The sequence below is a fragment of the Centrocercus urophasianus genome, unplaced genomic scaffold (genome assembly GCF_019232065.1).
Source record: "Centrocercus urophasianus isolate 14NV4802_14NV808 unplaced genomic scaffold, USGS_Curo_1.0 seq_433, whole genome shotgun sequence".
In the NCBI taxonomy this organism is placed as follows: domain Eukaryota; kingdom Metazoa; phylum Chordata; class Aves; order Galliformes; family Phasianidae; genus Centrocercus; species Centrocercus urophasianus.
Window position 1 is genome coordinate 1 of NW_024885015.1, and position 13,576 is coordinate 13,576.

A 13,576-nucleotide genomic window follows, 5' to 3' on the forward strand; every position below is an offset into this window, starting at 1 on the left:
CCAACCCCCCCTCAGCCCCCCACCCCATCCACGCACCGCCAACAGCAGCAGCAGGACGGGGCAGAAGAGGAGCGCAGCTGAGCGCATCGTGCGCGGTGAGAGGCGCGCAGCGCCCGGGCTGGGATCCGGATTCGGATCGAGTGAAGACGGGGTTTGGTCCGAAACGGGACCTGGTCCGAACGCGAAGTGAATTCCACGAGCTGACAGCTTTGCCGAGCGGAGCGATGTGAAGCAATGTGAGCAACTGCCGGGATCGTTGGTGACGTAGGGAGGAGAACGGCGAGGAGGAGGAGGAGGAGGAGGAGGAGGAGGAGGAGGAGGAAGAGGGCTGGCCACGACCTCCAGGCACCGCCACAAACTCACGTATCGAGAAACCGCAGCAAGTTTCACTGCAGAATCACTAAGAGAGGGAAAGCTGAACCTGGCTCACGTTTCACACGCTTTTATTATTGATTTGTTAGACTTTTTCTTTTTTTTTTTTTAATACATATGTAAAGGATTTTCGTGCCCAAACTTCTGTTCTTGAAGCTCTCGGGAGAGATGAGGGCTTTGCTCAGCATCTTCTCACTGAGGTTCTTTGATATGGAGGATGGGGTTGTAGGGAGAGCAGAGCAGTGCAGAATGAACCCATCATCACCACTGAGCCGGAAAATGGGGAATTCCAGATCGTTTTGGGGAGAAAAATTCAATGAAGGGGGAAAAGAAAAAAAACACACAAAAGGAAAAACAGCAGGAAAACCTCCGGATTTTCTGCTGTTACACAACGGATCTCTGCAGCGGGGTTTTGTGGATGGGGTGGAATTAAAACTACCCCAAAAGCAGAGCAGAGAAATGCAGTCCCTTGTTAATCTTTCTCTAACCTTGAACTCTGGGCTAGTGTAACTCATGCCGAGCGCTGGGAGCTTGCAAGAATTCCGGGCTCCCTCCCTAGAGGTGACTCACCAGGCTGAGTTAAATAACCCTTCAGCGCCGGGTCCTTTTTAAGCCTCGCCCGAGGCAGAGAAATTGCAGGTGAGAGCGGAGGCAGAAGGCTCTGGGTAGCGATAAATGGTGCGGCTCCACGCATTGGGTGAGAACAGGGCACGGTTGGCAGCTTGGGATGGAGGGGAAAGCAGTGATGCTGAGCAGCTGCAATGGGGCCGGCGGGGCTGCAGGTGACAGCGTGGGGCAGCTGGGAGCATCCCCTCGGTGTGGCAATGAATTGGAAATCCATCCTGCAGACAGCAGGGCTCGTCCACGCCGAGTGCAATTCAACTCAAGTGCGATTTAAAGCAGAAAGATGAACCAGTGGTTGTTTCCTGGGGCATTCCCAACCCCAGAAGCACGCAGGGCCCTTTGCTTAACCAAACCCAATGACTTCACCCAGCTCAGGTCATGCAGCACTTTGCAGGCAGCTGATTTTCCCAGTTAGCTCAGAGCAAACATTGCTTTCCAGCCCTGAACGTTCAGCAGGACTGGAAGGACCGACATCCTGACTTGCTGCTGTTGATGGGATGCCCTGCACACGCACAGCATGCAGACATTCCCCCAGCTTTAGGCTGTTTGCTCCTTTTCTACACATTCTTCCACTTAACAGCAGGCACTTCGGTTCCCATTCTGAGCAGCACTTGCTTAATTTAGTGCTGGAAATAAGAACTCTTATCCACGCCAGCACTCAGGACCCAGACTCCTCATCCTCGCTAGGAAGCCGCAGCCACAAACCTCTTATTTATAAAGCTTGGACCAGGAATGATCCGTGCCAACAACCGCAGACGTCGTGTTTTTGCACAGCTCTGAACAAAGGCAGCTTTATGCTCGGCACGTGGGTGCTCACAGCACATCGGGGCAGCAGTGCTTTGCAGGCAGGGATACACACACACACACACACTCACACACTCACATCACCCACCCACCTGGACAGAATTTCCAGCCAGACGTGCAGAACGTTTCCATGTAAGGTTGATTTGCACCGAATTCAGGCAGGAGAGGATTTATCAGCCCAGGACAGGCTGCTCTGCCTGCTTATCGCCTGCAGCCCGGCTCCTTGCAAACCCAGGGAGGCTGCAGAGCAGAAGCACTGGGTGTGAATTCAGTGCACTGCAATGGGGCACCTCCACTGTTACACATCACCAAATTCCCACTCTTTCACGGCTCTGCTGCAGGTGGTAAATAAAACGAGTGCAAGGAGCACAGCTTGCCTCCAGGGAGCAGGGAAGGTGTGGGAGCAAAGTGGGAATTAATGACTCACAGATGATGCCTGCCATAAAGGGCTGCACGGGATGCTCACTCCTATCAGCCCTTCTTGTTCTCCTGGCTAATGAACATTGGTTTCATCATGTAGGATGAGGGCAGCTTCTCTTCTCCCTTCCCTTCCCTTCCCTTCCCTTCCCTTCCCTTCCCTTCCCTTCCCCTCCCCTCCCATCCCCTCCCCTCAATTCAAAGCTGTACCACAGAACCATAGGATGCCTTGGGAATCCATCTGATAATTCTGAACTTCCCCCTCTGGATAAAAACAGATTTGGCTCATAAATACCAGGTTCCTCTTTATAAGTGGAATGAGGGACTCATGGGCAGCCTGGCTGTGAACTCCATGAGAACAGACCTTGGTTTCCCCCTGGGCAAGCCGCAGAGCCCTGGGTTCCCCATTCCCTTCTGCACAGCGGGATGCTTGGACTGCTGAACTCAGACCGACCCCCTTCCCTGCTCTTCCCATCCCTCCCCTTTTCTGTGCCCTTGAAAACGGACTTAAAAGGGGCCTTGGAATGAGGGAGAGCCCCTAGTAGGATGAGGGCTGCACTGCTGCAGGTTCCTTATCCCAGCTGAGCATCTGTATGCTTTGACACCACTGCAGAGCTCCGGCTCTGGGTTTGAAATGATCAGCATTGCATAAAACCTCATCGAGTCCCTTCCCAGGGGGTTACAAAGCCCACACAGTGCCCCAGAGCAGCCTGCACCCCCTGCTGCACCCCCCCAGGCTCACCCCATAAACCTGAGACCCTGCAAAGGGACCAAGCTGCTGCTGTTCCACCTCTCTGTGCCAATGCAAAACAAATTAGCCGCCGATGTCTTGAACCTTTCCTCCAAAAAATCACACCCAGATACATTCTCCTGTCAAATATCACCCCATGTCCACTTTGTACTGTTTTCCCACAGGTCAGGAGGGGATTTCTTGTGCAGGACGAGGATCATCACTCGGCTCCTTTCATGGGTGAACACGTGATGCCTCTCTCCAGCAGCCAAAGGTTCAAGGCTGATTTCCCCAGGTGTTTAAACACAGCCCTGTGCGGTTCCTGTGATGAGGCCTCGTGGTCAGACCTCGTGGTTCAGCTTCCTGTCCGCAGTGTTTGCTTTGCTTTGCACCCTCCCTTGTGCAGAACGGCTTTGGTTCCTGGGTATCAATGGCTTCACAGTTACAAGGCAGTGTAATTTTGAGGCCAACACCGAAATGACTAATTTGAAATCTCAGCTTGGCTGAAAGGAAATAAAAATAGTCTCTTGGCTCTGCTGAGTCATCTGCTAATTTAAAGCACAGATCAGAGCATGTTTAAAGGCTGCTCCAGGACCCTGCAGCATCCAAGAGAGCCAAAGAGGCCACACCGGGCCCTCCGAAAGGGTCAGCAATGGCTTTCATTCACCATGGCCATGGGTCGGGTAGGGCACAAGCAAGCCATAAAGCAAAACACAGTTTTCCAAACTCCACACGCTGAGATATGGCAACTGAGTTTGAGCCTTCGTGCTTACCCACAGCCATAAACCTTAAAGGAGAACTGCACGCAAGATGCAGGGATTCAGTGCAAAGAGTGCAGTTCCAAGGAGCTGTGCAGCAGCAGGACGGCTCCCGGAGCCTTCTGCTGAAATGCAGAGCTGTCCTTTTCTCTGCAGGGCAAGAAACAGCACATATGGCAGGTGCAGAGATATAGAAATAGCAAAACCTTGGCAGCTCTGCTTGAGGAACAGCCTTTGCCTCCCCTTTTTTCTCAGTCTGAAAACGTCACTCTCCCCAGGAAGAAACCCCTGGCAGTGATGGCACGCTGGTATTCACAGTCACCGTGCACAGAAAAGACCTCCAGACCCCAAATCCAACCCCAACCCATCCTCACTGACCCTGTGCCACATCCCGCGGTTCCACTACAGCCCCGGAGGCAGCGCCACCCCCCCGGCCGCCCGTGCTGAAGCATTAACCCTCTTTACGAGATTTTTTTTCCCTAAATATCCAATATCAGCCTCTCCTTCCCCCCCTACAGGTCATTTCTCCTCGTCCTATCGCTATTTATTGGGATCCCTGGGCCCTACACGACCCACCCGGACTCGGAACCATAAGGAGGGTCGACCTTAAAGCATTGTCACTGAGAGGGCCACGGAAAGTGTTTTTGGAGAACGTGACATGATCTGCTATGCACACAACAGCGAGAACTGCCAGCGCTGGGGGCCACGCTCAGCACACACCGTGCGCTGTTTATACGGCATTTATGCGGTGTTTTTCGGCGGATGGAGGGGCTCGCTGACCCAACCCTGAGAGGTTTTCGGGGTTTCCACGTGCGCAGCACGGTGCTCTCACACCGCCAGCCCTGCTGCAAGGCACTGCCGTGCCACCCACACGCTGCTCGCTCAGAGCAGCCCCTCAGAGCTGTGACCGGCAGCCCAGAGCACGCTGCGAGCCCCACACCCCCGAAGTTCCATGCAGCCACGTAGAGGAGAACGAAGAATTCCCATTCATACTCCCCTCCACCGCCCCACTGCTCAAAATGGCGGCCGCGCTTACAGCGCATGCGTAGGGCCGTACCACGACGGGCGGTGTGGGGGGAGGCGGCGCGGAGCGGCCCACACAAAGGACAGCGGTGGGGGGAGCAGCGCGCATGCGCTTTGCGCGTCCCTGGCAGCCAGGCGGGTTCCGGCCGGGCGGAGGCCGCGGCGAAGCCGGGGGCTCGCGTAGATGTGCAGCCCGGGGAGGGCGCCCCCTGGGCCGGCCCCGGCGGGGGACCTGCCGCCCGAGTGGGAGACGGACGACGAGCGTATGGCTTTTCTGTTCTCGGCTTTTAAGCAGAGCCGCGAAGTGAACAGCACCGAGTGGGACAGCAAGATGGCCTTCTGGGTCGGGCTGGTGCTGGGCCGGGGCCGCCGCCGCGGTGCGGTTCGTACCTGTCTGCGAGAGCTGCAGAACGGCTTCGAGCGGCGGGGCAGCGTGCCGCTGGGCCTCGGCACCGTGCTGCGGGAGCTGCTCAGGTAGCGGGGGCTGCGGGCTGGGCCTGAGGGCCGGGCGGTGGGCAGCAGCCTGGATCGGGGGGGGGGACACGATGGGATCGATGGGATTGCGGTGCTGTGGGGCCGGGGGTGCGGTGGGATGGGCTGAGGGGCTGCGGGGCGATGGGGCTGGGGATGGGGGTGAGAGCTCAGGAGTGAAGCAGTCACTGGGGAGATCCTGTGCCTGGAATTACCTCCCTGTGTCCGATTATTGAGCTGCGGAGAGTGGCGGGGGTCTGTGTAAGGGAGGGGATGCAGCTGGGGAGCTCTGTGCGATGGGGCCTTGAGGCATGGAACAGGTTGCCCAAGGAGGCTGTGGATGCCCCATCCCTGGAGGCATTCATGGCCAGGCTGGATGTGGCTCTGGGCAGCCTGGGCTGCTGATTGGCGACCCTGCATATAGCAGGGGGTTGGAACCGGATGAGCATTGTGCTCCTTTGCAACCCAGGCCGTTCTGTGATTCTATGGACAGGTGCAGCCAGGAGTCCTAAGTGAGGTACACAGACAGAGAGGGGCTTGGGGTGAAATGCAGGGCATGGCTAAGGGGCTGCTTCTGGAGGGTAGGAGGGGGCTGGAATTGGGGGCACACCCCACAGCGGGGCTGTATGGGGGGCCCTTGTTGTGTGAGTGGGCTGTGATATGGGGAGCTTTGTGTGTGCCAGAGCTGTGTTGTGCCAGGCAGCGAGAGGGGCTTGAGAGAATGTCAGCTGTATCCATGGCAGGGGGAGTGCATTGAGGTGCTGGAGAAGCAGTGGGTGCAGGGGGACCTAAGGGTGCTGCCCCTGGAGGGGGGGGGGTGGTTGTGCCCTCGAGTGCTGATCAAGCACAGGGGTTATGTAGGAGTATGGAGAGGTTTTGCGCCATGCAAAGTAGGGGAGAGCACAGATAGGTCAATGTGGGGCTGTGTAGGAGGGAGCTCTGTACGAAGTAAAGCAGCGCAGTCAGGAGCTTGGGGTTTCCCAAAGGATGTGCACTGGGGCTGGCAGGAGCTGTGGGAAGGCAGTACCGAGGGAAGCGCTGCACTGGGAGAACCCATAGGTGCAGGAAGGAGCTGGGTGTTAAGTGGGGTTACATTCTGTCAGATGGTTGCTGTGATGAGAGGCTCTGATAGTGTGTGGGGTTGTGTGGGCACGTGGGGATGTTTTGCATGCATTGTGCTTGCGATGAAGTGTTTTCTCTTGTGAAACTAGCCTGAGTCTGATAGCCTGAGATGATTCAAGGACAGCAGTGCTTAGCTGAATCCAAGTGCAACGTAACATTTCTCAGATACTGAGAGTTCCTTTCTTTTTTTGTTGTTGCAACTTAATGCGCAAATGAAGCAGACGTGAAATTTGCAACTGAGCTTCCTCATCAGTTTCTCCATTCAGTGCCTCACTGGTTTCAAGTAACAAAGCACGGAAACTGTGAGCCTGGAAGAAGCTGTTTTGTTTTGTTTTCTGTGCTGCTGGTGGAAGAGCTGACTGTATTCGTTTCTGCATGCATGGCTTTTCTCTAGACGTGGCAAGATGCAGAGGGAGTCGGACTTCATGGCCAGTGTGGACAGCAGTTGGATCTCTTGGGGTGTGGGAGTCTTCATCCTGAAGCCTCTGAAGTGGACGCTCTCAAGTGTGCTGGGTGACAGCAAAGTACCAGAGGAGGAGGAAGTTCTGATTTATGTGGAGCTACTTCAGGTAAGTGCTGCTGAGAGCCTTCAGAAAAATACAAGAGCAGTTTTAGGTGCTAGCAAGGAAGGTTTGGGGTTGAAAAAGGACCGCCTTCAGGCTTTCCTGTACACCTGAGGAGTACAGAAACAGATCTGTGGATGTTCCTCTAAGCTAATGTGTTGACTTCTTGCTAACATCTAAGAAATGAGAGGACAGGCTTGCTGCCTTGCCCAGGAAGACAAGAAGTCTGCTGTGAGACCTCTGTACATCTCGGGTTTGAGTTGGTGCGAGTGTGGAATACAAGAGGAATTTACAGTCTGAATTGAAGAGTGCTGTGCTGGCAGTCAGGATCCTGGGATCCTTTCTGTTGGTGGCTGTTAAAACGAGCACCAGATTTACTGCCGCTGTGTGCAGATGGCCTCTGGATGACTGGGGCTAGAAGAAATGCAAGAGCTCTGTGGGTGTGTGCCTTTGTTTGTAGTTGATCTGATAGCACACCGTGGCTTTCCTCAGCGGTGGGCATTGCACACTCCTTTCAGTGTGGAAGAGGAAACTTCAAAAGGTGTCTGGAACATCACGTGCCTCGATGCAGAGCTCAGGAGTCGATGGGAGGAGTTGTTTCTGTAGTTCCTCTCTTTGAATGGGGAAAGCTTTTCCCTTGTTTACGCAGGAAAATGACTCAGTGAGTTCAGCTCGTTGCCTGGATTGAAGAAAAGTTCATTTGGGGTTTAAACTCCTGGGGAGGGGAAATGTAGAAGCGCCCACCTTGCTGCTTGGATTGGAGCAGCAGTATAGTTGTTTTCAGGTGTTGTTTCTGCCTCGTTCTGCAGGTCAGCCTGACCCAAGCTGGGCCTGACTTTTTACCTTTGGTGTGTGAGAGGAAGTGGGTGCAGCTTGGCATCGTGAGCTGAAAAATAGCTGAGAGGAAACTGACCGCTGTCCTGTGTCCTTCCAGGAGAAAGCAGAGGAAGTTTATCGCCTGTACCAGAACTCTGTGCTTTCATCTCACCCCGTCGTTGCCCTCTCTGAGCTGCGTTCCCTCTGCGCTGGTGTTTGTCCAGATGAAAGAACGTTCTACTTGCTGCTGCTCCAGCTGCAAAAGGAAAAGAAAGTCACAATCCTGGAACAGAATGGAGAGAAGGTACAGGGTCAAGGTGACTGCTTTGGGGAGGTGTAACTCTGTCTTACGTTTCATCTGGCTGGAAGGGACTTTGTTGGCCAAAGGTGTGCGTTCTGTGCTTGAGGAAAGTGATTCTATGCGTTCCAACAGCACAGCCTGATAACAGATGAGATTCAGTTTTGTGTGCTGCCATCCAACATCTGGAGCATCACCCACGTAGCTTACAGACTGGCAGATATTGCAGCTGGCAGCTCTTCCAGCTACCCAAACTGAAATGGGTTCGTGCTGCTGGAACGGGGGTTTCTCTCCTCGTGCCAAGGCCCCCCTGTTTGTCAGCAGCACTGAGCAGGCTCTGCTCTCCCTGCTGGCAGTGCTGGGCACTGTGGCTCTGTGCTGAAGAACCTAGAAGTATGATGCTGCCCCACGCTGTTCGAAGTACTGGGACAGCTTTATGTGATCAGGGTGCTCATTAAGGCAGGATTCCATCTGATTTAATATCAAATTATACTGGCATGGCTCCTCAACTCTGTTACAAGACTCAAAGAAAACCATGGATGTAAAAGCATCTTTTCTTTCTGTTAGAATGAAAATATTTCCAGTGCAGGCGCAAATGGTGGAGATGAGTGAATCGAGTGTGTGCTGCTGCTTTTCCTTTAGATAGTGAAGTTTGCCAGAGGACTTCATGCCAAAGTCTCTCCAATGAATGACGTGGACATCGGAGTCTATCAGCTGATGCAGAGCGAGCAGCTGCTGTCACAGAAGGTGGAGTCCCTTTCCCAGGAAGCAGAGAAGTAATTTGGGGATGGGTGGTGGGAAGAACTTCCGTGTGATGCAGAACTCTGTACCTCTGTTAGGTAGTTAAGAGCAAAGCTGCCTTGTTCTTTCCCAGAGAAGTACACATAATATCTTCAGTAATGCCATAGGGCAGGCTTTCTAGTCTTGTTTCTTGCCCCTATGAAAGCTGTATGCAGTGAGTGGATGTCAGAAGCTTTGCAATGATCTGAAATACTTCCAAGGGTTACTTGTGAAAAGCTTGAGGGCTGCTGAATCTGAAATTCCTGGGTACTTGGTCGCTTGCTGTGTGTCAGAGCAAGGTGGTGAAGGTGGCTGCAATTCTAAAGTTTGTTTCTAAGAAAGAAACACAAACTACTGCTGCTTGCAAAGGACTAATCTCTCTTTTTTCTTATTGCATCTGTACAGATGTAAAGAAGATGCCCGGAACGCTTGTAGAGCTGGGAAAAAGCAACTGGTAAGTGATGGTCTGTTTAGGAGGAGTAGCACAGGTGAAATGCCTCGGGGCTGGTTGGTTACTACAGCTAATGACCAGGTTTGGTGTGGTAAGGTTTATCTCAGGAGCGTGAAGAGTGTCTCTGTTGTCAGAGGTCTCCTTAAGGTGAAGGCATGGCTTTGTCAGACCTGCTGACGTGGTGAAGAGAATGGGAACATGTAGCTCCTAAAACCAGCAGCCTTGTGTGCCTTGTTGTGCAGGGGGGATTCTGTTCCCTTTGAGCTCTGCCTGGTCGGTGAGCCAGGTCTGTTTGTGTCCCATGTCTGCAGGCTCTGAGATGTCTGAAGTCCAAACGAAGGACAGAAAGGCGCATTGAGGAGCTTCATTCCAAGCTGGATGCAGTGCAGGGGATCTTGGATCGGATCTACGCTTCCCAGACCGACCAGATGGTAGCTGTTCTTCCTGACTTCTCAGCCCCACTCTTTCCTTTTGTGTTGCTTTACCTGTTCCTCTGCCTGCAAGCCAGCTGGTGAAGCTTTATGCTCTGCTCGAGGAAGCAGCAGCTCTGATATCAGAGCATTGCTCTGAGAGAAATGCTTCTGGCTCTTATTTTGTGTCCTCACTTCTCTATGAGTGCCCTGCTTGAGCAGTGAGCCTTGAGAGGTGCTGACAGTGTTTGCTTTTAGTTGACATCGTGCTTCTGTTTCTTTTTCTTCCAGGTGTTTAATGCCTATCAGGCTGGTGTGGGTGCTTTGAAACTCTCTATGAAGGATGTTACTGTGGAGAAGGCAGAGAACCTGGTAGATCAAATACAGGAGGTACTGAAATAGGAGCACGTATAAATAAGCACTTAATGCACAATAAGCACATTTGCCCAGCAGATTTGAAGCATCTGCTGTTGCTTGGTTTCTGCCTTGTGTGTCATCAGAACAAATGGAGTTATTCCTGGTCTTCTCAGACCAGCAAGCAGAGGTATTCCAATAACTGTCTGTGTTTGGTTTTATTAATTGCATTTGTTGCTGGCCACAGCAAACCCCACATTGGCTCTTCAGTTAGCAGCGTTGTGCAAGCATGCAGCTCTCAGAAAATGTTTCTCTCCTGGAAATGAGAAGAGTGTATTCTGAATTAATGGCAGGGAAGGGAGCAATCAGCATGAGCTGATGGAGAAAACAGAGGAGGATTGTTTCTTCAGCTCCACGTGCTTAAGTGTAGTGACTTCAGCTGCTGAGCTGGAAGGCTGTTAAAATCTCCTGAACTGCTTTCATCTGCCCCTTCCTTTGTTAGCATGAGCCTGATGGAAGCTTGTTGCTTATGTGAAATAGCAACAGCTGGAGGGATGCCTTCCCTTTTCAGGTTTATTTCCCCTTGCAGCACTTAATTGTCTTCCACATAACTGTTCAGCAGTAACAACAGTAAGGCATGTTGGACTTGTGGAAGCAGCAGCTACTGCAAAAGAGGTCCACTGCTGGTTTATTTATTAGTTGCTGTTTCTACTTTTGGCGTAGCTGGATTACAGTGAGACAAGAGTGACTTCAATTTCATACAGACTGTCTTTTTCTTTGTTACTCCCTAGCTTTGTGATACTCAAGATGAAGTAGCCCAGACTCTGGCTGGAGCAGGGGTCAATGGTTTGGGTAAGTTCTGGGGCTCTCAGCTTCTGCTTGTATCCTTGCCACTGCTGTTAGAGGGAGCTGTGGCTCACCAGGAGTTCCCTATTACTCACAATGAAGTGGTGGTGGGGAGAAATAACAACTCCATTAAACTTCAATCCATCCGTGAAGGTGATACTGAATTAGAAGCTAAATGTTTTCTTTCATTGGCAGAGATGGACTCGGAAGATCTGGAGAAGGAGCTGGACAGCCTCCTCCAGGACTCTGCTAAGGAGCCCGTCCACCTTCACCCCGTGCCCCCAGAGGAGCCGATTTCTGGATCTATAGGAGCCATTTTGGATGCTGAGCTTGAAGCTGAGTTGGAAAAGCTCTCTGTTTGTGACGAAGGTATGGGTGTCAGCAGGCCGTGCTAATTACCATGGCTGGGATCAGTTACAGGGTTAGGATTTTCGTTGCTGTTGTGTTTTATTATCCGATCCTTCGTCCCGGTGGAAACTGATGGCGTTGTGTTGCAATTTCCTTTATAGATCTGGCACAAGATGCTCCATCGGCTTCCTCTGAACCCCAAACAGCTCTGGGACTGGATCTCTAAAGACCCGACCGCATCCTGTTGCTGCAGTTTGACAAGTTGTCTTCAGGCTCTTTAATTATTGACTAAAACTTTGGGACGGGGGGCCCTGGTCCCCTCTTCTTCATGAAATCTTTTTGCTAAGCAACAGGATCTCCTGCCGTGACAATCCACTCTGGAACTGGCCCCAGCTGGTGTTTGTCATCTCTGTGCCAACATCTGCACTGGTCTGAATTTGACTTGCTGTCATCTCCAGTCACCTGTGACATCCAGGACCGCAGTTCACTCCTCTGCCCAGTGGAGATAAACTCTCTCTGTCCATAACAGTGCTTGTTGTTGATTTCTTTTGGTTTTCTTTTCCTTTGCTGTGGCTCACGTTGAGAACCTGAGTTGCAGCAGCATTGCAGTTGCTCAACGTTTGGCTGTGTGGTTGTTTAGAACACTTGGCACATAGGTACTGCCCTTGACATAAGTTACTGCAACGAGCTTCAGCTGCACCACCTGTCCGTAGTTCCGTCCCTCCCCTCTGTGTGCTGCACGGCTGTGGACAACTAGACACTGTAACAATTGTAGGAGGTGTTGCTGCCGCGCTAGAGGGCAGCAATTGCAAGCACAAGACAAAAAAATTCCTCTTTCTGTAATGACACTAAGGCCTTAAAAGGGAGACCTGCAAAATATGTGAAGTGGAGGGAGTTGCTGGTGCTGAGGTCAGTGACGAAGCCTTGCAGTCGCTGCGATGCGACTTCCTGCTTTCTCTTACTTGAAATCTGTGCTGTCTGCTGCCTTTGCACCTTCCTTGTTGGCAAGGCGGCAGCAGGGCGACCTGCTTCCAGCTCTCCTGTGGAATGATTTGGGGTGGGAGGGGAGAAGCTGCATCGTTTTCTGGTTTGGAGTTTCGTGAAACAGTTTTAACAGCTTGTGGTCTTGGTGTTGCAATTCCACAAGATGATGGGTTATCAGAAAGCCCCAAAATAAAACCCTGTGTTTCTATTGCAAAAAAAAAAAAAACAAAACAAAACAAACAAAACCAAGCACAGTATGTGAAGATGGTTTTGGAGGCTGGGAAGTGAAATCATTGCTTTATTTTATTTTAATTTTTTGCAGGTCACTTTTTTATGCTATGTATGCACTTGGAAAAGCAGAAAGCCTGGTACTGCACCCCAATAAATGAATTCCTTCAGGAGGAGAAGAGAAGGAGCGTGGGCTTCCTGCATGCCCTGCACAGGGCAGGGCAGCCCGGAGCTCTGTTGAGCTGCAGTCCTCTCTGCTCCTCTCCCTGACTCGGAATGTATTTGCTATCATCAGTGTCTGTTTCTCACCTCTCTCCTGGCCCTGAGTTGCAGAGCTTGAGCCACGCGCTCGGCTGAGCAGCGCCCTGGGCCTGCAGTTGCTGTGCTGCTGCCAAAGCAGCTTCAGCCCCAGAGTGCTGAGAGAGAAATGCTGGGCAGCATCAGGTGCTGCTTTGGCTTTGGTGTCCTTGTCGCTCCTGCTGAGCGCTGCAGGCCCTGCAGTCAGCCAGCAGTGCGCCCAGGCTGCACCTGAAATGCATTCTCTGTATTCCTTTCTTTTGTAAGCCAAGGGGAGGACAAAAACCACTGTTTTCTGCCTACATGTAATAAAGGGGAGAGGAAGAACCAGGGTCCCTTGTGCTTCTGTTTCGCTTTGCAGCTCGTGGCCAGGTTAGGACAGTTCTGGCTGTCCTGTGACTGCAGAGGTTCCTGTGCGAGATGTTGCCTTCCACCCGATGTCTCAAAGCAGTTCCTATTGTCTGACAAGCAGCAAGTCGCTGGATTTTGTTTTTGCCTCAAGGCAATGACTGAATGGAACACCGACCGTATCAGCACTGCCCAAACCAGCCCTCCTTCCTGCTCAGTGAACCAAGCTTTGAATTCACCAAGTCAAGCGTGTTTCCTGCAGCCAGAGGTCAGAGCTGAGCGGGCTGCTGATCTCTAGAGAGTATTTTTGCAGGGGGGTGAAGGAAGAAAGGAGCCTCTTACTCCTGTGCTCACTCTGTGTTGTCTGTAGCATCTCTGGAAGTTTCTAAATGACACGAGTAGTGCTTGTGCTCCTCCTGTAGGAACTTAATGGGAACAAAGCATAGAATGACTGCTGGAGGAGCAAAGTCTCCTGTAAAGGCATCAGAGACAGAGCTGGGGAAGAGTAAACGCCCAAGCAGCTGCTGCTTCA

General features: G+C 52.2%; 1 protein-coding gene across 1 annotated transcript; it reads left to right on the plus strand.

The window, feature by feature from the left end:
* The first annotated feature begins 4,884 nt into the window (after positions 1-4,884).
* Positions 4,885-12,690, plus strand: CHMP7 (charged multivesicular body protein 7). Its single transcript, XM_042834184.1, has 10 exons — positions 4,885-5,202; positions 6,716-6,890; positions 7,819-8,004; positions 8,641-8,774; positions 9,184-9,232; positions 9,541-9,660; positions 9,931-10,029; positions 10,785-10,845; positions 11,035-11,208; positions 11,349-12,690. The coding sequence occupies exons 1-10, from the start codon at positions 4,913-4,915 to the stop codon at positions 11,411-11,413; spliced, it is 1,353 nt and encodes a 450-aa protein (XP_042690118.1). The 5' UTR covers positions 4,885-4,912; the 3' UTR covers positions 11,414-12,690.
* The last annotated feature ends 886 nt before the right edge of the window (positions 12,691-13,576 follow it).

What these genes read in the sequence shown, in the direction of transcription:
- CHMP7 (XM_042834184.1), top strand. Translation starts at nt 4,913, where the DNA reads ATGTGCAGCCCGGGGAGGGCGCCCCCTGGGCCGGCCCCGGCGGGGGAC. An exon ending in GTGCTGCGGGAGCTGCTCAG is followed by an intron (nt 5,203 to 6,715) that starts GTAGCGGGGGCT and finishes GCTTTTCTCTAG; the next exon opens with ACGTGGCAAGATGCAGAGGG. An exon ending in TGGTAGATCAAATACAGGAG is followed by an intron (nt 10,030 to 10,784) that starts GTACTGAAATAG and finishes GTTACTCCCTAG; the next exon opens with CTTTGTGATACTCAAGATGA.